The sequence below is a fragment of the Oryzias latipes genome, chromosome 12, assembly GCF_002234675.1.
Source record: "Oryzias latipes chromosome 12, ASM223467v1".
NCBI classification, from domain to species: domain Eukaryota; kingdom Metazoa; phylum Chordata; class Actinopteri; order Beloniformes; family Adrianichthyidae; genus Oryzias; species Oryzias latipes.
In genome coordinates, this window is record NC_019870.2 from 20934790 (window position 1) to 20958368 (window position 23579).

General features: G+C 44.6%; 1 protein-coding gene across 5 annotated transcripts in view; it reads left to right on the forward strand.

The window, feature by feature from the left end:
- LOC101164988 (phospholipid-transporting ATPase ID) overlaps positions 1-23579 on the forward strand; it is a 59589-nt gene that overhangs the window by 22992 nt on the left and 13018 nt on the right. For 4 of the 5 annotated variants that reach the window (XR_002874275.1, XM_023960687.1, XM_023960688.1 and 1 more), the window contains 9 exons: positions 4021-4109; positions 4315-4508; positions 4595-4803; positions 4909-4952; positions 5044-5209; positions 12771-12959; positions 13360-13475; positions 13563-13727; positions 20267-20378. Coding sequence is in view for 4 of the 5 variants with exons in the window: in XM_023960687.1 (XP_023816455.1) it covers positions 4021-4109; positions 4315-4508; positions 4595-4803; positions 4909-4952; positions 5044-5209; positions 12771-12959; positions 13360-13475; positions 13563-13727; positions 20267-20378 (1284 nt within the window). In the remaining variant the exon portion in view is untranslated. The remainder of the gene's footprint in view (positions 1-4020; positions 4110-4314; positions 4509-4594; positions 4804-4908; positions 4953-5043; positions 5210-12770; positions 12960-13359; positions 13476-13562; positions 13728-20266; positions 20379-23579) is intronic. The other variant, XM_023960689.1, reaches the window with a different exon arrangement.

Here is a 23579-nt window from a genome sequence, read left to right on the forward strand (position 1 = left end):
AAGGTGCAACAAATAATGGGATAACTTAAATTCTCAGGCTTTAAAGCAAGGCACCAAATTACTCAAAATGCAAACAAAAGACCACAAGAGTAAATGTAACAAAAGGACAAAACCAGAATCAAAGCTAAGGGGGAAACCAGAGGCTTTCTCAAGCTAAGGCCAGGCAGACAGCAGGGGCAGACTGAAGAACAAATTCCCACTCAGGAATGCAGCCGCCCCTGGAGCAGAGGATCCTCGGAGCTTTTAAGCTTCCCTCCAAGCCAGGCGATAGGTAGCAGCCTCAATCAGCTCTGCAGAGGGGCGGAGTCAGCAGCTGTGCAGGAGCTGGACTTCTACAGGAGCTGAGAACACATATGCATACACACACGCACACACAAGACAAGCAGACAACTACCAGGGGTCGTAACACCCCTCCCCTTAAGCTGCAAACCTTTAAATATAAAGATTTGCAAGCAAACCAACCAAAACGAAATTAAGTGTGTGATGCACAACTTACTCTGAGGGAGAACGTGAATCCAAACTGGACATGTCATCACCTAACCGGTTCTCCTCTCCAGCAAAACCGAGCGCCGGAGGCGCTGGTTAGGAGTTCCGGGCTGGAACTCATGCCTAAGGCCTGAGTGGAACGTTGCGAGGTGTGAATGCTGCCTAATTTTCCCGGTCTAAAAACTAGTGCCCCTTCCACTGGGTCACATGCAGGACATCCAACAAAAACAAGCCGTGCGTAAAAGTGGATCAGCTCTCCGTGTGGCACGTCGCTGTGCGCATACGGGGGGCGCGGACTTCCCAGAGTGCTCCAAATCAGACGTGTGACCTTTTCTCATGGTCTCCTGTCTTTGAGAAAAACTGTCAGATTTACACGACGTCGTGACACGGTTAGTTCCTGAAAGAAAATGCATAGATAAACCGTCAGACAAGTCATCTCGCGGCTGCGCGCGCGTAATGGCGCAGGCTGGGTATGGCCTGTGCATGGCTGTTCGGCGCTGACGTTTCGGCGCTAAGGTGGTTTTCGGGGGTACCTCGAGATGTGGCACAATCTTTTCGCCAGCCACATCATTTCCCAGCAAAACTGTAACACCTTGTATGGGCAGTTCCGGACAAACTGCCATGGGAAAAATACCTGAAATTAATTCAGATTTTAGATGCACGAGGTGAACGGGGCGAGGAGAATACTCCATGCCAATCCCACGAAGAAGGCAGGTATATCCACAGGAGGATGAATCTGAAAATGATAATGCATTATCCAAAATAACGAACTGGGAACCACCTGTGTCCCTCAAAATGCGCACTGAGCGCTCATCCGTGCGTTTGCCGCTCAGCGAGATAAGACCTTCAAAGACAAAAGGTTTAAAGCAGGAGGCTGAGTGTTTCTTCCTTTTACCTGACTTTAAGATGATTCCAACCCCTTTTGGACTAGAAGGACTCTGTTGGGCATTTTCAGATCTCGTTTGGAGGAGAACGCAGTCAGCGATGACATGTCCAGTTTTGTGACAATAAAAACACTCGCATGTTTCTCTGGATGCACGTGGTTTGTTGCGAGTCGGCTGAGGTACAGCAGCAGCTCTCGGGTGGTTGTTTGGCACGAGGAAGGATGTTTTGTGAGTTAACACATATTCATCAGCCAGCACCTCTGCTGACGTCACAGAGTTCACTTTTTGCTCATTTAAATAAACAACTAGACTCTCGGGCAAACTTCGTTTGAACTCCTCCAACAATATAAGTTCCCGAAGAGAAACAAAATCATCAGCTTTGGATGCCAAACACCATTTATCAAAGAGAATGCTCTTTTCGCGGGCAAACTCCACATGAGTTTGCGACGGACTTTTTATCTGCTGTCTGAACCTTTGGCGATAAGCTTCAGGCACGAGTTCATATGCCTGCAAAACAGCTGTTTTAACCAAATCATAATTTAATGAATCCTCAAGAGGGAGCGACGCTACAACCTCTTGGGCCTTTCCACTCAATTTACAGTGGAGCAACAAAGGCCACATTTCACGGGGACACTTCAGAGTACCAGCGATTCTTTCAAAAGATGCGAAATAGGAATCCATCTCCGCTTCCCTGAAAGCGGGAACGAGACAAATCAATTTACTGAGGTCAAGTGAGGTAGTGGGTAAACCGGGGAAAGTAGGGTTTGTGCCGTCATCGGAGTTTACAGGAATGTGAGCTTTTGCCTCCAAATCCAGCTGTCTGATTCTGACAGCTGTCTCGGCCTCGATCTCCATTCGTTTGATCTCCAGCTGCATCTGGCGGGTCTGCGCCTTTTCCTGCGCTTCAAGCTGCAGACGGGCGAGCCGAACTTTCAGACGGGCCTCATCCCGTGACCCACCGCTGCCTGGAGAGAACGGATCATATCGAGGGAGGCTGAAGGGCGGTTTTCCCTGTTCGAGCCTCTCAGCGCTCTCTCTGACAGGTGCTCCTAGCACGGGCAGTGTCTCCGTGTGCACGCGGCCACCCACGCGCGGGGCGCCGCCGTCACGCTCGCGGCTACCTCTCCCAGAGGCGCCGTCCGCGGACAACACAGGCACATCAGTGACAGTGACAGGCAGACAAACCACACCCATTTCCACCAAGCTACTCACCAGCAGATCCTTCAGATCCTGTTTGAGGATGGGTTTGGGATAATTGACGAGGAAGTGATTCGCTATTTGCATCAAATCGCTTTTGCGGCACGTTTCCAATTGTTCAAAGGTTGCGTGAGCAATGAAGTGCTCCAAACTAAAGCCGGATGCCATGGTTTTCCCCTTTTTGAAACACAGGCGTTGGCACACAAACAGGAGGAAAGGAAACGTCAGCACAACAACGCTGCAGGTGTCACACAAACAAAGGTAAAAGCTGGTGACAGCTGACACTTGAACCCCTTAAATTTAAATAATCCCGGACGAGCCCCCACCTATGTTACGTCCCTCTTCAGAGAGGATGGAGAAATGTGTAACATAAAGAAAATTATGATAACCGGGCGGGGTTAAAGTTGGCCACACAGCCGTTTATTCAGTGACAAATAACACTCATAGGGGACTAAAAGAGAAATAATCAACTCAACACCAAAGGTGCAATAAATAATGGGATAACTTAAATTCCCAGGCTTTAAAGCAAGGCACCAAATTACTCAAAATGCAAACAAAAGACCACAAGAGTAAATGTAACAAAAGGACAAAACCAGAATCAAAGCTAAGGGGGAAACCAGAGGCTTTCTCAAGCTAAGGCCAGGCAGACAGCAGGGGCAGGCTGAAGAACAAATTCCCACTCAGGAAAGCTCCGATCCTCGGAGCTTTTAAGCTTCCCTCCAAGCCAGGCGATAGGTAGCAGCCTCAATCAGCTCTGCAGAGGGGTGGAGTCAGCAGCTGTGCAGGAGCTGGACTTCTACAGGAGATGAGAACACATATGCATACACACACGCACACACAAGACAAGCAGACAACTACCAGGGGTCGTAACGTTTATGGAACAAATTTTCACCCATTAAAAATGGCCTACAATTCTGGCTCCAATGACATGAAGTCAATTCATTCGCAATAGAGATGCCATCATGTCTGAGTCAGAAGTTGTCAGTAGTCTGTGATTGGTCTGAATCAGTCCGAGTCCTCATTTTTATGGCAACCATTCTCGGCAATCAGGAGTGAGCTTGTTGAAAACGTATTACTTGAAAGCAGGTTGAACGAATTGTGTTAATGTAAATGTACTTTTATTGAAGTATCCGGTTAGCTAGTTTATAACTTGAATAATTTGTACTACAAAAAAATATAAAAAAATTATTTGCAACATGTTGAAAAATGTTTGCAGATCAAGAATGGTTGTTTTGTCAAATAGAATGAATGAGTTATAGCTTTTTATTTCTCAATATAACTTTAGTTTTTTCATCAAATGCTCTTGTGTGCACCCGTACTGTATAGATAGTACATTTTATCCCATCTTCAATGCGTTAAAAATGCTGGAAAGGATTTAATAATATACCTGTTTTTATTACTTTTTTTTTCAAAGCTGTGGATAAATGTAAGTTATTCCTTTGCATTTCTTCAGGTCCAGACACTAAACTCATGCAGAACAGTGGACAGTCAAAATTCAAACGGACAAGAATTGACCGTATGATGAATATCCTGGTGTTATGTGTGAGTTTATGTTCACTCAAATGCAAACTCCACAAAAACCTTCTTCAAGCCAATTCAACAACTGCATTCACATTAGAAATCTGCATGATGCATTAATCATCATTGATGCTGTTATTGACAGTTTAAAATCAATGGGAATTTTTCTGAAATAAAATAAAAAACTTGCAAAAATATGTTAACAACAAATTTTAATCTGTTTCATCAGATCTGTGGTTTCCTTGTGACAATATGTGTCATTCTCTCCATCGCTAATTCCATCTGGGAGACGAATGAGGGCTCTGCGTTCACAGTGTTTCTTCCTCATTTACCAGACATCAGTGTTGAGCTCTCATCCTTTTTCATCTTTTGGTCTTACATCATAGTCCTTAACACGGTGGTGCCCATTTCTCTCTACGTGAGGTACATTTTCCAAAGAAAAGTCTCTGTCTGGTATTTTAAGTTTATGTTGGTAAAGTTTGACCACTTTTTGCATGCTTGACTTTCAGCGTGGAGATCATCCGTCTAGGAAACAGTTTCTTCATAGACTGGGACAGAAAGATGTATTATCCTAAGAAAGATACTCCTGCTCAGGCAAGAACCACCACGCTCAATGAGGAGCTCGGCCAGATTAAATACATCTTCAGTGACAAAACTGGAACCCTGACGCAGAACATCATGACCTTCAACAAATGCTCCATTAATGGAAAACCCTATGGTGAGCAACTGGATTCAAATGTAAAAATAAAACTGTATGAATATAACAAAATTATATGTACTTAGTTCTAAAGAAGGGCATGATGTCATCATTTCTTTGGTTCAGGGGAGCTGTATGACTTTTCTGGACATAAGGTGAAAATATTAGAGGTAAAAGCCTTATATGTCCACAAAACTTTTATGATTCGTTTTACCGTAAACAATATTAATGCTGTCTTCTTTTCCCTAATTTTCCCTAAAGAAAATGGAGAGAGTGGACTTCAGCTGGAATAAGCTTGCAGATCCAAAGTTCATTTTTCACGATCACAGTCTGGTGGAGACAGTCAGGGAAGGAAACTCAGAGGCTCACGCTTTCTTCCGCTTGCTGGCTTTGTGTCACACTGTCATGCCAGAAGAAAAAAAGGAAGGTGAGACCCTACAAAAAACATTATTTAAAAATATTTGATTGTACGGTGGAACAGTGGTTAGCGCTCTCACCTCACAGTAAAAATCCTGATTGGGAGTTTTCTGTGTGGAGTTTGTGTGTTCTCCCTGTGCATGCGTGGCTTTTCTCTAGGCACTCCGGTTTCCTCCCACAGTCCAAAAACATGCTTCATAGGTGAATTTTTTACTCTAAAGTAGGGCCGGGTGATATGGCCAAAGAACAAAATCGATTATTCTATTTTAATTGATTTTTCTTTCTTCCTGTTTTTGCTTTCCTTAACAAGAATTACAAATGATTAACTATATTTAACAAAAACTATTTTATTTTAACATCTCCTTTGGAAACTGTCTCAAACACAAAGTGTAACTAAATTCAAGCTGTAAAAGTTAATGTAGAACAATACAGCAGATGTTTTGTGAGCTACCTAAGGCTTGAGCTCTCATAAATAAAAATACCAGAACAGAGTTGGCAGAACAATATTTGTAGCAACAGCCTTGAAACTGATTTTGCTGTGCGTGATTTGATGCTCCAAGTTTGAAGTCACAACCGCAGTGACCAAGTATTATTTTTGACTCATCAGCCAAGTTGGCTGGTAGCTTAAAAAGTCAACTGGCAGAATTTTTCCATTAATTTGCAAAGAAAAATCATAGGTGTTATTTTATAAAATTGTATTCTGTTGAATGCAAACAAAGAAGAAGTCATATTGAAAATATCAGATAAAAATAACAGTTATTTTTCTGAGGGGCTTGTAATATAAATTTCAAATCAATTTTTGTTCTCTGCTTTTGCCGTTTCCACACTGTCAATGAAATGTTTATTTCAATCACAAATGAGTTGTTTCTGTTTTCTTGCTTAAAAACACCCCATGATGGAGGGTTACATTTCAGGCAGTCCAATGTAGTCTGACGTACAGTGGGGCAAACAAGTATATAGACAGCCACCAATTGTGCAAGTTGTACTCCTTAAAAAGATGAGAAAGGCCTGCAATTTTCATCATACAGTGCCTTGCGAAAGTAAGGCCCCTTTAAACTTTTCAACCTTTTGCCACATTTCAGGCTTCAAACATAAAGATATAAAACTGTAGTTTTTGGTGAAGAATCAACAACAAGTGGGACACAATCATGAAGTGGAACCAATTTCAAACTTTTTAAACAAATACAAGACTAAAAAATTGGGTGTGCAAAATTATTCAGCCCCTAAACTTAACACTTTGTAGCACCGCTTTTTGCTGTGATTACAGCTGTAAGGTGCTTGGGGTATGTTTTCTATCAGTTTTGCACATAGAGAGACTGAAATTTTTGCCCATTCCTCCTTGCAAAACAGCTCGAGTTCAGTGATGTTGGATGGAGAGCATTTGTGAACAGCAGTTTTCAGTTCTTTCCACAGATTCTCAATTTGATTCAGGTCTGGACTTTGACTTGGCCATTCTAACACCTGTATATTTTTATTTATGAACCATACCATTGTAGATTTTGCTTTATGTTTTGGATCATTGTCTTGTTGGAAGGCAAATCTCTGCCCCAGTCTTAGGTCTTTTGCAGACTCCATCAGGATTTCTTCCAGAATAGTCCTGTAATGGGCTCCATCCATTTTCCCATCAATTCTAACCATCCTCCCTTTCCCTGACGAGGAAAGCAGGACTAAACCATGATGCTGCCACCACCATGTTTGACTGTGGGGATAGTGTGTTCAAGGTGATGAGCTGTGTTGCTGTTATGCCAAACATTATGTTTTGCATTGTTGCCAAAAATTCGATATTGGTTTTATCTGTCCGGAGCACCTTCTTCAACATGTTTGTTGTGTCTCCCAGGTGGCTTGTGTAAAACTTTTAACAACCATTTTTATGGATATCATTAAGAAATGGCATTCTTGCAGCTCTTCCATAAAGGCCAGATTTGTGCATTAGATAGATAGATAGATAGATAGATAGATAGATAGATAGATAGATAGATAGATAGATAGATAGATAGATAGATAGATAGATAGATAGATAGATAGATAGATAGATAGATAGATAGATAGATAGATAGATAGATAGATAGATAGATAGATAGATAGATAGATAGATAGATAGATAGATAGATAGATTTTTATTGTCATTACACACACAGTATTTGCAAGGAAGTACACGGGTGAGACGAGATGTTGTTTCTCACTAGCAAGACAGTGCAAAAGAGAAAAATCCTAGAATAAAATAAGATGAATAATAAAATTAAGTGAAATAAATACAGGTAAAAAAGATTAATATAAAATAAAATAGAGTACAATAGAATACGACTGACTGTTGTCCAATGGACAAACTCTCCCACCTCAGCTGTAGATCTCTATTCATTAGTCATTTAGGTAAACATTGGATCATTCAGAGATCCTCACTGAACATCTGGAGAGAGTTTGCTGCACTGGAAGTAAAAGGGCTGAATAATTTTGCACGCCCAATATTTCAGTTTTTTATTTGTTTGAAAAGTTTGAAATATCCAATGAATTTCGTTCCACTTCATAATTGTGTCCCACTTGTTGAATCTTCACAAAAAGTTACAGTTTTGTATCTTTATATTTGAAGCCTGAAATGTGGCAAAAGGTCAAAAAGTTCAAGGGGGCCTCACTTTCGCAAGGCACAGTAGTAGTATACTTCAACTATGAGAGACAAAATGAGGGGAAAAAATCCAGAAAATCACATTGTCTGATTTTTAAAGACCTTATTTGTAAATCATGGTGGAAAATAAGTATTTGGTCACCTAAAAACAAGCCGGATTTTTGGCTCTCATAGACCTGTAACTTCTTCTGTAAGAAGATCTTTTGTCCTGCACCTGTTACCAGTTTTAATGGTACCTGTTTGAACTTGTTATCTACCATAAATTCCAAGCCATAGAACGCACCTGATTACAAGCTGCACCTCTTACATTTTTAAAGGGTCAACTATTTCATACTCACACAAGCTGCACCTGGATATTAGCTGCATGCACACACATTGAAACATAATGTTTGCTGCACACCTCCAACAGTCTCATAGAGGGAGAAATAAATGCAGGTTGCGTATACTCCTTTCCAGCACTATAGCCTGTTAATTAGACCACACTCACAAACAGACAAACACCATGGATGTCACTTCTGCTCACAGCCACCTTAGTCATGGTGAGAAACTTTACGCCCACGATTCCCCACTTCCTATAAGTCTTAGGGGCTGAAGGCAGGGCTAACCCGCAGGTCGCCACGCTCTGTTGTAGATTGAGGATGTGAATTTGCTGAAACCGCGCACGTGTGAAGAAGGAAGAGGAAGTGTGTGCAGTGGAAGGAGGGGAGAACATGCGTGCAGCGAAAGTGTGTTGGGGGTGTGTGTTTATGTTTGTTATACAGAGTGAAAGAGAACTGTAATAAAAGAAGGTTTCCCCCAGAAGAATGATGAATGATTCTTTATTAACCCACTCTGGAAGCTCTGGGGGTCCAAACAGGGAAGTGAAAAACCGAAAGAAGAACCGCCTTCGGCGGAGAGGAAAAAAGGAAAAAAAGTAATCGCAGGAAAGGTTCAACAAATGATATATTTACAAAGAAAAACGGTACACAGAAAGAGTTTTCCAAGTTTTAATAATATGCCTGAGCTTTTCTTTCCAAAAAGTGCCTGTAAACACGGCAGTAACCTAGAGCAGCAGTAACTTATAGGCGCGCGCGCAGAGGAAAGCGCTGCGCAGCGCGTGCCCATAAAAGTCAGTGAGAGCTTTTTTCATCTTCCTCCTGTGCACTGAAACCATGGAAGTCTTCCTCCTCAGTGTCGGATTGGAATAGCGTCAGACATTCTTCACCACACACTCTCTCATTCTCTCCTTTGCTGTTGTTTTCATTTTGTCACTCTCATCCAGAGGCAAATTCACTCCTGAGCTTGTGCTGTCCACACAGCAAACCCGTTGGTGATGGTGGATTTTTTCACACTACTTTTAACGATTGCTTTTAACTTGAAAGCTGTATTGTATTGTAGTGGCGTTCACTTGCACGTTGTGTGTGATAGCAGCAAGGGATTGTAGGATGCGGCCAAAATAGGGCTGAGCATGGGTGTTTCTTTTTGTTGCACCATGACTGAGGGGTCTAAGAGCAGAAGTGGCGTCCATTATGTTTGGCCATTAGAGGGAATGTCAAAACAAATGAGCTTGATGCTGGAAATGAGAGTAGGCAGATAGCTTCTCCCATAGCCTCCTCTTTAAACTGTATGCAGTCAAGAGGTGTATGGTTCACAGATAGTTTTCCATTGCAGTCAATTGCATGACTGATGGCTCAGATGACTGACAACAAGAACCATCTGCTTTTCTTTTTTATTTTCTGTGACTATCTATTCATGCTATTCATTCTCAAAGTGGGAATTTACATGAAACTTGTGTCTTCCCCCTGTCTCACGCTTACCTTTTCTGCTCGAGTGCCCCTATGGGTCGTTAGAAAAATTGCATAAATCAGCCGCATCCTTGAACAAGCCGCAGGGTTGAAAGCGTGTGACAAAAGTATCGGCTTATAATCCGGAAATTACGATATATAAAAATCACCTGTACACAACCTCAAACAGTCAAAATCCAAACTCAACAAATTTGAATTAATCGCTAAAATACATTTATCGCCCAGCCCTACTCTAAAGTGTTCCCTAGGTGTGCATGTGTGAGTGTGTGTGGGCGTGATTGTGTGCCCTGCAACAGGCTGGCAACCTGTCAAGGAGGTACGTCGCCTATGCCCAGCAGTGGCTGGGACAGACTCTGGCAACCCGGTGAACCTGAAAGGGATAGCAAGTTAAGAAAATGAATGGACGTGAGAAGTGAAGTGCAGATCATTGAGTTTTTAAACCTAATTTGAAAAATTATTTTGCATATGTATTTTTTTGTTGATTACCTTGTTTTGTTTACTTTTCATATTAAGAAACCTAACAGTTTCGTTCTGGGACATTTTTTCAGAAACAACATCTAATGGTACGTACACACGGGGCATGTCATTTGTCTTCAAGAACTGATTGAAAAACTGACTGAAAGCAGGTTCTTGATAGCACTTTGAGCATATGGGGCCAGTTGTTCAAAGGTAAGCTGATGGGATTTTGGTGATCGGATTGGATCAAATCTTGAAAATGGGTTGTTCAAAAGGGAAAGGAGGAATCTGAAATCAGATTAGATCACAGAATCCAATCCTAGTTCTAATCTGGAACAAACCTTCAGTTTGTGTTGTTCAAAACTTGTCAGTAGGATTTGGATAACTTTGATCCAAAAAAACTGGATTATCCTGATCCCAACAGGGGGTAGGATTTAAAGGTGGATTCCAGGAGGAAAATGTAGAAAAACTTTAAAATTGGTCAAATGATACATTTGTTACATTTAGTGTTTATACTTTTATTCATATTTTGCACTTGACTTGTGTAACCGTTGTAACAGTGATAAAGTAGATATAGTAGACATAGGCTACCAATTAAGCTATTCAGTAAAGTAAAAACTATGAAATAATCCCCAAAACAGATTTCAATAACAAAAAAAATAATATATTCAATTCATCACCGTATATTAATTTTAAAGAAAAAATCATCAAAGATGAGCCTGTCAAAAATAATGTCCAACAATTGCATCCCTAACTATACGTCCACTCAGTCCCTCATTCTGACAGAATGCCAGAGGTTGGTCTTGTTCTTCAAATGGCTCAGGTGCATCATAAACGTCATCACAGAGAGGGACATTGCGCCTGGTAGCAATGTTGTGCAGGACGATACATGTTAGAATTATGTTGCATGCTCCCTGTGGTTCCACTCGCAAGTAGTTAAGGCATGCAAAGCGCCTCTGTAGAACTCCATTTAAACACTCAACTGCACATTTTGTTTTGCAATGAGCAGTGTTGAAGCGTGCCTGCGCTGGTGTGGATGCTGCAAGAAAAGGAGTCATCAGCCATGGTAGGAGTGGGTAGGCTTGTAGAGGTAGAGGAAAGTGAGCCTGTTCCTCCTAATGCAGAGGAAACATTCATTCTGGATCTCAGCCCTATTATTGAAATTCAACCTGGACCCTCACTGGTAGAGCCAGCAGTCACAGGAGCTCAGAAAAGACGCTTGAAGCATCATTTGCCGGAAAATAATGATGATGCCTATGAATTACTTCTAAAACGAGAGACTGAAAGAGCAGAAGCACAGATACTCCTGGCAGAGGAAAAAATAAAGCTGACCAAACTGCAGCAAACCAAAAGCTAAACTGCAGATCCACCTCCTAAAAGCAGAGCTTGGAAATGCTCGTCTCTCCTCCTCAGATAAAACAACTCCCTGAACATTCTTTATTTTGTTAACTATTGGACATTTAGCCATTTTATTTAAGACGTTTTCAAAATATCCACAATGTATTTGTTAATGTATATTTGTTTTTTTATTTTTTGTGACTCAGATGTGGGGTCATAAAAGAAATTATGAATGGAAGTGGATGTTTGTTATTTTTGTGTTTTGTCTCAAAATAACAAACTCTCACAGTGACCCCATGTTGGCTCTTCTACCTGTTCTTTACACAGCTGGTAGCCCGTGTTGTGATATGTTGTCCCATTTAGAGCACAGGTAATCTGGATTTGGTAATCTTGAAAACTGTGTACCTTGATCAGGGTGATCCAGTCCAATGTTGCTTTGAAAAACCGGCATAAAAGTAAGACGGATTACCTGATCCTGCATAGGAGAAAATGTGATTTCCAAATCCGGATAATTTTGATCCAGATTAAACTTTTTGAACAACTGGCCCATGGTGTTCACCCAATACTAGACCATGTCCACCACTTAAAGTTGGATGAGACTTGGGGGGAATTCTTCCCCTACTCCTCAAGCTTCTTCTTAGCCCTACATTTAGCCCTCCAAGCGGAGAGTTATGGGAAATTTGTGTAACCCTTGTGCTATCTTAGATGACCCCACCCTTACATTGATGTGTTTTCCCTACCATAACAAAGGTGGATAAAGGTGGAAAGATTTCATGTAATCCATGGACACCAGTGAGGTTCACAAATCATTGAAGAAAAAAGGTTTAGCGCACTGTCTAGTGGGTCTAGATGACCCAACTCCCAATGTTAAAGTGCCTAGGATAGCACAAGGAGTAATTAAATAGTGTTCAAATTCAGGGACACACCCCTAAATGACGCCCTGAACAGTCGCCAGTAAGCTACGTTAGAGCGTAGCTGCCAGTGCTTAGAAAATACATAACATCGGTTTTATCTAGTCAGGCAAAAACAAAAAGTCATTACTTAAATTTAAACAAAATAGTTTGTGATCCAGAGCACACCCCTTTAAAAAAGAAACAAGTTCGGACACCTCTACATCTCTAAATGCCCCCGCAAGTGGTGAGGTAAGGAGAAACGTAAAAACTTGCATAGTGAGGCGTGACCACGAGAGTTTTGAACACGAAAGACCAAAATGCACATTTATGTACATTTGCATCGACTTTACATTGGAAGTGGTCAATTTAAAGCGCGTTGCTGAGTGTGTGAACGTAGTATAAGAAGCAGAAACTTCCATGGCTAAGACATTTGGTTGGCTTAGGGAAATAAAACTAATAGTATTTTTTCTCCTTTGGCAGGGGAGCTTAACTACCAGGCTCAGTCTCCTGATGAGAGCGCTCTGGTAACTGCAGCGAGGAATTTTGGTTTTGTGTTCCACTGTCGCACACCAGAGACCATCACAGTCATGGAGATGGGGAGAAACGTCGTGTATGAGCTTGTAGCTGTCCTGGACTTCAGCAATGTGCGTAAGAGGATGTCCATTATAGGTGAGAACAACTAATAACAGAAAAACTTAAATAAAACATTGATGCAGAAAAATAAACCAAGTTTTTAATGCTATATTTCACTGCAAAATAAACTTAGCAAGCATGGTTTTTCATCCTTTAAAGTGTTTCAATTGACAAAGTGTTTGAGTTTTCCTTGGAATTTTGTGCTTCATTGAGATGAAGTGCAAACAATGACTGTATATGCAAACGAATCCCTAGAACTCGCCGGTGCGTCCTTGCATGAATTCAAATCCTCAATAACTGAGATTTATTAACTTTTAACTACAAGCAGTTGTAAAATTTTGACTAAATTAAGGATGTGAGCATACCGGTATCTACCTTTGTGCATGCATGATGTCACTAATTGGCCCTTTTACTAACCTTTTTAACTAACAAAAAGTGCGCAGCCCTGAAGGCAAGATTACCCTATTCTGCAAAGGAGCAGACATTGTTGTCTTTGAGAGGCTGCACCCCTCCAGTGACAAACTAATGGAAGCTACTATGAAACATCTCAATGTGAGACATGCAACTAGATGTTTATATTCATGCAATTTCAACATACTGGCTAACACTAAAAAGTTTTTTTTATTACAATTAAAACAGGAATATGCAGGGGACGGCCTCCGCACACTGGTTCTAGCCTACAAGGATTTGGATGAGAGCTACTTAGAGGAGTGGAGAAAGAGACACCATGAGGCCAGCATCGCCATGGAGGAAAGAGAGGAGAGACTGGATGAACTTTATGAAGAGATTGAAAAAGACATGACTGTTAGTTCACCAGTTAAATGTGTCTCTAATTCACAAAATCTTTTAATGAAATCACGCCTTAAATGCTCCGTTATTTGTATGCCAATAGCTACTCTCATATCTCCTAATTTTAGTCCCATTCCTTGACTTCTTTACTCATTAATTATACTTTTTTCTCACTTTCAAAATATTTACAAAATGTTCCTTTAAATGAGCGTCCATTATGGGATAGGATAATTGTCAACAAGAAACGTATACACAAATACAAAAATAAATAAATAAAAAATATGAACACAAGATTTATGGATATAAGTGTCAAGGTTGAGTCGGGACACAAATGCAGGACAGCGAAAAGAGCTTCAAAAGCAAACAAGGTTTAATCACAATAGTACTTGAAATGACTGAAGCGAACTTACAAAACGACCCAGTGACAAGAAACAAACAGACCAGGGTTTAAATACACAAATGGGAATGACAAACAGGTGAGCAGACAGGTGCCGGTGATGACTGGTGAAGTTACCTAGTGAAACAGTGAGCCCTGAAAGGAAGTAACAAAATAAAAGCCCAAAACCGGAAGTGAGAAAACACCCACCAAACCCGCCCTGGCTCCGGCTCCTGACAATACCCTTCCCTCAAGGGGCGCCTCTGGGCGCACCACCAGGCTTGTCAGGGTGCCGCTTGTGGAAGTCCTTAAGCATGCCCTTATCCAAGATCCTTGACGTAGGCTCCCAGGACCTCTCCTCAGGTCCATAACCCTTCCAATCCACCAGGTATTGAAGGCCCCGACCTCGACGTCTGACGTCCATAATGCGCTTGATCGTCCAAGCGGGCAAACCGTCGATGATGCGGGGTGGTGGTGGTTGGGCGGGCGCGGGCTGGAGAGGACTCGTGATGTAAGGCTTGACCTGGGAAACATGAAACACAGGATGCACTCGCATGGTTCGTGGCAGACGCAAGCGGACTGCCACAGGGTTGATGACCTTCTCCACCACAAATGGCCCGATGAACTTGGGCGCGAGTTTCCTTGACTCCGTCCGCAGCTTGATGTTGGAGGTGGACAGGAGAACCGACTGACCCGGCGTGTAGGTGGGTGCCGGTAGCCGGTGCCGATCAGCCAGTCTCTTGTTTGCTGCAGACGAGCGTAGGAGTGCTGCACGAGCCTCCCTCCAGATGCGTCGACAGCGTCGGTAAAGGTGTTGCACCGAAGGCACGGCCACCTCCCTCTCCTGCTCAGGGAATAATGGTGGTTGGTAGCCCAGGGAACCCTCAAACGGGGACATACCCGAAGCTGATGACGTCAAGGCATTATGGGCATACTCCACCCAGGGCAGGAGGGTGCTCCATGACGACTGGTGACGGGAGCAGACGCACCGGAGGGCCACCTCAAGGTCCTGGTTAGTCCTCTCCGCCTGCCCGTTAGTCTGGGGATGGAAGCCTGAGGAGAGACTGGCCGAGGGACCAAAGGCCGCACAGAAAGCCTTCCAAACCTGTGACACAAACTGTGGCCCACGGTCAGAAACAATGTCCACTGGTATTCCATGTAGTCTGAACACATGTACGACAATGAGCCTGGCTGTTTCAGAGGCAGACGGCAGTTTCCTCAGAGGCACGAAGTGGGCTGCCTTAGAGAAACGATCCACCACCGTCATAACCACCGTCTTGCCAGCGGACGGAGGCAGTCCCGTGACGAAATCCAACGCTACATGTGACCAAGGACGACTCGGGACAGGTAAGGGATGTAACAACCCAGGTGGTGGTTGAGTGCTGACCTTATTTTGGGCGCAGATCATACAGGCCGAAACAAATTCCTTGGCATCCCTAGCCAAACCGGGCCACCAGAAACTGCGACGCAAGAAGGTGATAGTCCTGTGCACTCCGGGATGACAGGTGAACCGTGTAGCATGGGCCCACTGGAGGGCCTGGCTCCTCATGGCCCTTGGGACATAAAGTCTGTTAGGAGGACCCCCCCCAGGGTCTGGCTCGTGGTTCTGGGCGTCCTTAATGTCCTTCTCTAACCGCCAGGAGAGAGCACCCAGAACACAAGCGGTGGGTATTATCGTCTGAGGGGTCTGAACCTCAACCAAGGGCTCCGACTGTCGGGAAAGGGCATCAGGTTTCACGTTCTTGGAGCCAGGGCGATAGGACACCACAAAATCAAAACGAGCAAAGAAAAGTGACCACCGTGCCTGTCTTGGGTTCAGCCGTTTTGCGGTCCGGATATAAGACAAGTTTTTATGATCCGTCCAGACCACAAAAGGCTGACCCGCCCCCTCTAACCAATGCCTCCACTCCTCCAGCGCCAGTTTAATGGCCAAAAGTTCTTTATCCCCGACGTCATACCCCATCTCCGCAGGAGTAAGCCTGCGGGAAAAAAAAAGCACAGGGGTGCAGTTTGTTGTCCTCCTTATGTAGCTGGGACAATACCGCACCAACCCCCACGTCTGAGGCGTCGACCTCCACAATAAATTGGACGGAGGGATCCGGCTGAACGAGCACCGGCGCCGTAGTGAACAGGTGTTTAAGTTTACAAAAAGCGGCCTCAGCGGCTTCAGTCCAGCGAAACGGGGATGAGGTAGAGGTCAAGCCAGTAAGTGGAGCCGCAACTGAACTATAATGACGGATGAAGCGACGTAAGTAATTGGCGAACCCCAGGAACCTCTGTAACTGCTTACGGGACTCTGGAGTAGGCCAGTTGACCACAGCACTAATCTTGGCGGGTTCCGGACGAACCTCCCCCTCAGCAATCACAAAGCCCAAAAACGACACGCTGGGGGAGTGGAACTCACATTTTTCAGCCTTGACAAACAACTTGTTCTCCAGGAGCCGCTGGAGGACCAGGCGAACATGCCGCCTATGTTCGTTGAGGTTCCTGGAGAAAACAAGAATGTCGTCAAGGTAAACAAACACAAAATGATGTATGTAATCTCGGAGCACGTCATTTATGAGTCTCTGGAATACCGCCGGAGCATTAGAAAGTCCAAAAGGCATTACTAGGTATTCATAATGTCCCAGGGGAGTGGTGAAAGCGGTCTTCCACTCATCGCCTTTCCTTATGCGCACCAAATGGTATGCATTTCGCAGGTCCAACTTGGTGAACACCCGCGCCATCTGCAGAGACTCGAACGCGGAGTTCATAAGAGGCAGGGGATACCTGTCTTTAATAGTTATGGCGTTGAGCCCCCGAAAATCAATACAAGGACGCAGCGTCCCGTCCTTCTTGCCCACGAAAAAGAAACCTGCTCCAACAGGCGATGAGGAGGGTCTTATGAGGCCCGCCCGGAGAGAGTCAGTGATGTACCGGTCCATGGCCCCTCTCTCAGGTTTAGATAGACTGTAGAGATGACTCCTGGGAAGGGCGGCTCCAGGCAACAGTTCAATAGCGCAGTCGTAAGGCCTGTGTGGGGGTAAGGAAAGAGCTCGCGACTTAGAAAATACCTCTCTCAGATCGCGGTATTTAGGCGGAACACTGGAGAGGTCAGGTGAGGGCGGCTGCCCTACCGGGTCGGCGGAGTCAGCCCCTGGATACCGAGCTGAACGCAGACAGACTCCATGACAGTCATCACTCCAACTCACAATACGGTTAGTAGGCCAATCTATATGGGGATTATGGAGAAGGAGCCAAGAAAAACCTAACACTACAGGATTATGGGAGGACTCGAAAAGATAGAATTCTGTGTGCTCGTGATGATTTCCAGACAAAATGAGGTGAACGGGCTCAGTAATTTGGTTAACAGTAGCAACTGACTCACCATTAAGGGAAATGACCTTCAATGGATGGGAAAGGGACCTGGTCCTGAGACCGATCTGTCTGGCCAGCTCTGCATCCATAAGGTTCCGTTCGGACCCAGAATCTAATAACGCCTGAATGGAAAACCCCTTACCCTCAGAAAAAATTTGCCCCTTCAAAATACAGGAAGTGGATGTAACACTAGTGGGCGCTTGACCCCCGCTCGTCAATGTGCCCACTCTTAAGGACGAGCAGAGGCTTTTGGGCAATCCTTACAGAAATGACCCCGCCGACCACAGTAAAGACACTCACCCGCCGCCATCCGCCGTCTGCGTTCAGTGGGAGATAACCGACCACGCCCTAGCTGCATGGGCTCCTCCGATGGTGCTGCCGGAACGGCTGTGGAGGTGACAGAAGATGAGTGAGTGGTAATACGACCATGGTCAACTGGGGACACCCTGTACGAGGCACCCGCCTCGCGGCGACCTCGCCGACGGTCCTGCAGCCGATTGTCAATACGAATGGCCAAAGCAATGAGCGGCTCCAGAGAAGAGGGCAACTCCAAAGGAGCCAAATGGTCCTTTAACTCCTCCGATAATCCCTCCAAAAACGCGTCTGTGAGCGCTGCGGGGTTCCACCCGCTCTCAGCAGCGAGAGTCCGGAACTCGATGGCATACTCTGCCACCCGGCGGTCCCCCTGAGTCAGCCGCATCAGCGCCCGCGCCGCCTCCCTGCCGGGTTTCGTATGTTGAAAAACCAGGGAAAATGCCTCTAGAAAGGCAGGGAGTGATGAGCAGGTCTCCCCCCCACGTTGCCACTCCGCAGTGGCCCACGCTCCGGCTCTGTCGGAGAGGTGAGAGATGATGAACGCCACTTTGGAGCGGTCCGTGGGAAAGTTAGCAGCCTGCAACTCGAAGTGAAGTTCACACTGGGTGACGAACGCTCGACAGTCCCCGGAGTCGCCAGAAAATCTCTCAGGACGTGCCAGTCGAATCCCCGAACTGGAAGACGTCTGGACCGGAACCACCGGGGCGGGCACAGGAGGGGATGGATGAGATGGAAGCGGCTGCTGGATCTGTCTAGCCAAGGCATCAAGGCGGTTGCCGATTAAGCTCAGCTGCTGCTCCTGGCGCCCCGACATCTCCAACATCCCTCGTCGAAGGCAGTTCAGCTGCTCCTCCTGCTGACTGATGATCCAATCCCGGTCACTGCTCTGGGCTCGTGCGCTCTCCGCGTCTGCTGTGTCCATGGTGACTGGGTCGTAATGTCAAGGTTGAGTCGGGACACAAATGCAGGACAGCGAAAAGAGCTTCAAAAGCAAACAAGGTTTAATCACAATAGTACTTGAAATGACTGAAGCGAACTTACAAAACGACCCAGTGACAAGAAACAAACAGACCAGGGTTTAAATACACAAATGGGAATGACAAACAGGTGAGCAGACAGGTGCCGGTGATGACTGGTGAAGTTACCTAGTGAAACAGTGAGCCCTGAAAGGAAGTAACAAAATAAAAGCCCAAAACCGGAAGTGAGAAAACACCCACCAAACCCGCCCTGGCTCCGGCTCCTGACAATAAGATGTATGTTTGACATGTCTGTTTTGAATAGGATTTTTCTTTGTTTTGAATACGACTCTTGCTTGAAATTTCCCCTGTTAGAAAACTGTCAAAAATACGTCTCAGGGTCATAGTCATACACAGACAGTCCCGGAACAATGATTCAACTAAGTGAGCATGTGTGTCCTGCCACATTTTTGCTGCCGGAACAGCTAAACAATGCACTGGACCCGAAAGTGGTGGGGAAAAAGAGTAGCAGACATCCCTCTTATTAGGAAAAAAAAAGTCCATGTTCATGAAAAAAAAGATGATTATAAGAGAATGATGAAACAAAATGAAAAAAACCCAAGCAGGCGGTGGAGCCCCACTCTCCTGCTGCTACCGCTCTCCAATCTGCCCGGCGGCAGGCGGCGGGCAGCGACAGGGAAGCGGGGCCGCGGCTCCCCACTTTGCCAACCAGTTTATTCCTTAACAGGGCATGCTCACTCCAGGCCCCTGGTGAGGTACACCTGTGTTCACCAGGTGTACCCAGAAAGAGATATTGTGGGTTAAGAAAATAGTTGGAAAAAGCAAAATCAAGAAAGCAAACTCGCAGCTAAAGTAGGCTAACTCTTGGCCGACCGTGGCAACTGTTAAATAGAAAGTTGGGTATTCTGATCCTACTGACGTTTTATTTATTTATTTGAATCTTTTTTTTCCTCCAGCAACGGTCAGCTGCCAGTTAGCCTTCTTTAGCTCAGAGTTAGCTTAGCTGCTTTTGTTTTATCTTCTAAATGTCAACCAATTTGGACAGACCTTTTTACATCTTATTAGTAGAGTGGCAGGTCTATTACCGCTTTATGGGCTGTTTTCCACCACTTCTGGGTCTGAAACTATCTGCTGGTGCATTGTTTACACGATCAGCTGCTGTCACCAGGCACCGATATAATGCGGCTGGAGATTGCTGCATTTTTATCTGTTTCATTAAATTTTCAACAGAGCTGTAGTAACAACATAATTTATTTGTTATGGGATCAATACCATTATAAAAGGCTCTATTTTATTTCAGTTTAGTTTAATAAATAAACTTCAATATGCATGCGGAAATTTCAACAATCTATGTTTCGGGACTCTTTGTATATGCCTGTGACCCTGTTACGAATTCAAACTAAATGTTATTTTCACATTTTTTCGGCAAAATATTTATGAAAACTTTATTTTTTCTTTGACAGATTCCTTACCCTGTTGTCAATGAAAATTTAATTTCAAACTATTAAACTGTCATATATGGTTTCCAGCTGTTGGGCGCGACGGCTGTGGAAGACAAGTTGCAAGATGGAGTTCCACATACTATTGAGCAACTTGCCGAAGCTGACATTAAAATCTGGGTGTTGACTGGAGACAAACAAGGTTGGTGCCATTCTGTTAACCATAGGGAGCTGGGTGAAACATTGTGAAAGCTTTTAATTTGACAAATTAAGAATAACAGATTCCAAACAAGGCCTAAAGACACACTAACAGTGGTGCTAGAAAATTTTGGGGGGGATTGAACCCTCCAACCATCAATGCCAAGTGGGATTTTAAAACATCTTGGAACACCATCATCTGTGAGGTAGGAAACTGTAAAGCACTCTAAAGCAGGGAACCCTGTACAGTACAGACTGTGATTCATTCAGTTGAGATAAATCCAAGTATATAGGATACAATAAAGGTTTGGTGACATGTGACAGCCCAACCTACCCCAATATCCTTCTTGACAAGCACGGTAAGCTAGCTGCTACATGGCTTTAAATTGGTAGCTAAAAGATGCCTTCAAATAAAGCTCCTACTTTTTGCTTATAATTTTGTTTTCTTTAGGAATTTCTAATGATCCACACGCTTTCAACACAAAAACAACACAAACATAAAGATTTATTCCGACCCATGAAAATTAAAAATTGTGACCTCACCTCAATGTTTTGTGTCTGCTCAAAAAATTTGGAAGTTCAAATGATTTAACTATCAAAGACTAATATGTTATCCAAACTGTACCACAGCACCAAGTAGTGTGTCTGAAATAAGCTTTGTGTCATGATAAGTTGGACGAGACAGACCCAGACGCTGAAAACCCGGAAGGAAACTCAGGCGAGTAGCGATAAGCAAAGAGTCTTTAATTTCCTAGCAGGAAATAAACAGTTCAGGTTGTTTGTTACTTCTTGCTAGCTTGGAGCTCTGGAGGTGCGTCGGGGTAGCAGCAGCTCGTAGCGTCTTGAGAGTTAGGCTGAAAGCGTGGCGTGGCTGGAGCGGAGCGAGATGTGCGGAGAGGATCACTGCGGACTGCCTGATGAGTCTTAAGTAGGCCAGGTTCTTGTGGTCCGTCCAAACGATAAACGGGTGTTGCGCTCCCTCCAGCCAATGACGCCATTCTTATAGGGCTAGTTTTATGGCCAAGAGTTCCCGGTTACCCACGTCATAATTTCTCTCGCCGGGGGATAGCTTTCGGGAGAAAAAGGTGCAAGGCTTCAACTTGCTAGAGGTCTTCTCCTGTTGAGAAAGGACGGCCCCTACGCCTGTGTCTGAAGCGTCCACCTCTACAATGAATCGACTGGAGGGGTCTGGTTGGATGAGGATTGGCGCTGAGATAAAGAGTTCTTTGAGTCTATCGAATGCACACTGAGCCTCCGGGGTCCAGAAATCGGGTCTTTTGGTGGAGGTGAGCTGCGTGAGGGGGGAAGCTATGGAACTGTAATTACCAATCATCCAGATATACATATCATCCAGATATACAAACACAAAATAGTTGAGGAAGTTGCGGAGGATTTCGTTTACCAGACGTTGGAAGACTGCGGGGGCGTTAGTAAGGCCAAAGGGCGTGACTAGATACTCGAAGTGGCCCAATCGAGTTTTAAATGCAGTCTTTCACTCATCCCCCTCCTTAATGCGAACTAAATGATAAGCGTTACACAGATTGAGTTTGGTGAATACGCGCGCTTCCTGAACCGAATCAAAAGCAGAGCTGATTAGGGGGAGAGACTACTTGTCCTTAATGGTTATTTGGTCTTGGGGTCTTGTCTTTCTTTTCGACAAAAAAAAAAAAACCTGCGCCAACTGGAGAGGAGGATGGTCTAATGAGTTCAGCCGTAAGAGCCTCCTAGATATGTTTTTCCATGGCTAGTTTCTCTGGCCTAGACAAGTTGAAAAGTTTACCCAGTCAAACTGAGGGTTGTAGGTACGCAACCAGGAGAAACCTAGAACAATGGGAGTTTGCAAGGTTCTGGTGACAAAAAATTGAATGTGTTCAAGGTGGTTACCCGACGTGATGAGGGGTACGTGCCTGGTACGGTGTGTGATCCGGGAAAGCAGTTCACCCCCTAGGCCGGCAGTCTCTATGGGATGTTCAAGGGTCTCTGTGGGAAGACTTAACTTGGAAATGAGGTCACAGTCAATGAAACTCTGTTCAGCACCAGAGTCAACTAGAGCCTTGAAATCATGACAACCACTGGCGGAGCATACCTTTACAGGGACAAATAGAAAATTCTTCTCAGAGGAAGTAACAGATGAACCTGCCCGCGGCCTGTCTTCCAGCGGGGGGTCTTGGCTTTTAAACGTAAAGAACATTGGCTTACGATGTGTCCTGGAAGTCCACAGTAGAAACAATCTCCCTCCTCCTTACGTCGTTGACGTTCCTGTGGCGAAAGCTTGGAATGTCCGATCTGCATGGGTTCATCTGAGTCCTTGATATGAGACTTTCGATCTGGTGATTGATAGGATTCCGGGAAAGTGGTGAGAGTGTTAGCATCAGGAGGTACTTTCTTCTCTTGACGAAGACGCTCTTTCTGTTGTTTCCGAATGTGTATGTCCGAACCCAGGGCTGCGGAAACAAGCTCTTCAAAAGTATGAGTCTCTGGTTGGGAACACAGATGGTCCTTAATGGTTTCATTTAACGACTGGTAAAAAATCCCCTTTAAGGCGACGTCCGGCCAGCCAGCCTCCACCGCCAGGATGCAGAAATCAATAAGGTGGTCACTTACAGAGCGGTTATGTTGTTTTAAACGGAGAAGCTGACGTGAGGCCTCCTCTTCCTTCCGTGGTTGGTCGAACACCAGGCGGAATTCTCTGATGAATCTATCAAATGAAACTTGGTAAATGGGGTTAGCAGCAAGATAAGCCTGAGCCAACTGTAGAGCCTTATTGCGTAAGGAATTTACTATTAATGTTATTTTGCTGTGGTCAGCTTGATAGTAACGGGGTGCTTGCTGATAAATAAACTGACACTGGAGAAGAAAACCCCCACACACTTTCAACATCACCATGAAATGTCTCTAGTTGAAGGCAAAAGTTTTCGGCGTTTGACCCGGAAGTGCTGAAGCCGGCGGAGGGAGGAATGGACGCTGTGGCGACGGTATTTGCTGAAGCTTGGCCCGTTAGTTCTATTAAAGTCTGAGTGATGCCATCCAGTCGGCGGAAAAGATCCTGTTGCGCCGTGGCCATCTGAGACAGGCTTGCCGTCCCAAGGCTAATCCCTGTTGAGTGACGGCTAATCGGAGCCCTTCCGGGTCAGCTGGGTCTGTGTTTTGGCCAGTCCGTTCTGTCATGGTAAGTTGGACGAGGCAGATCCAAACGCTGAAAACC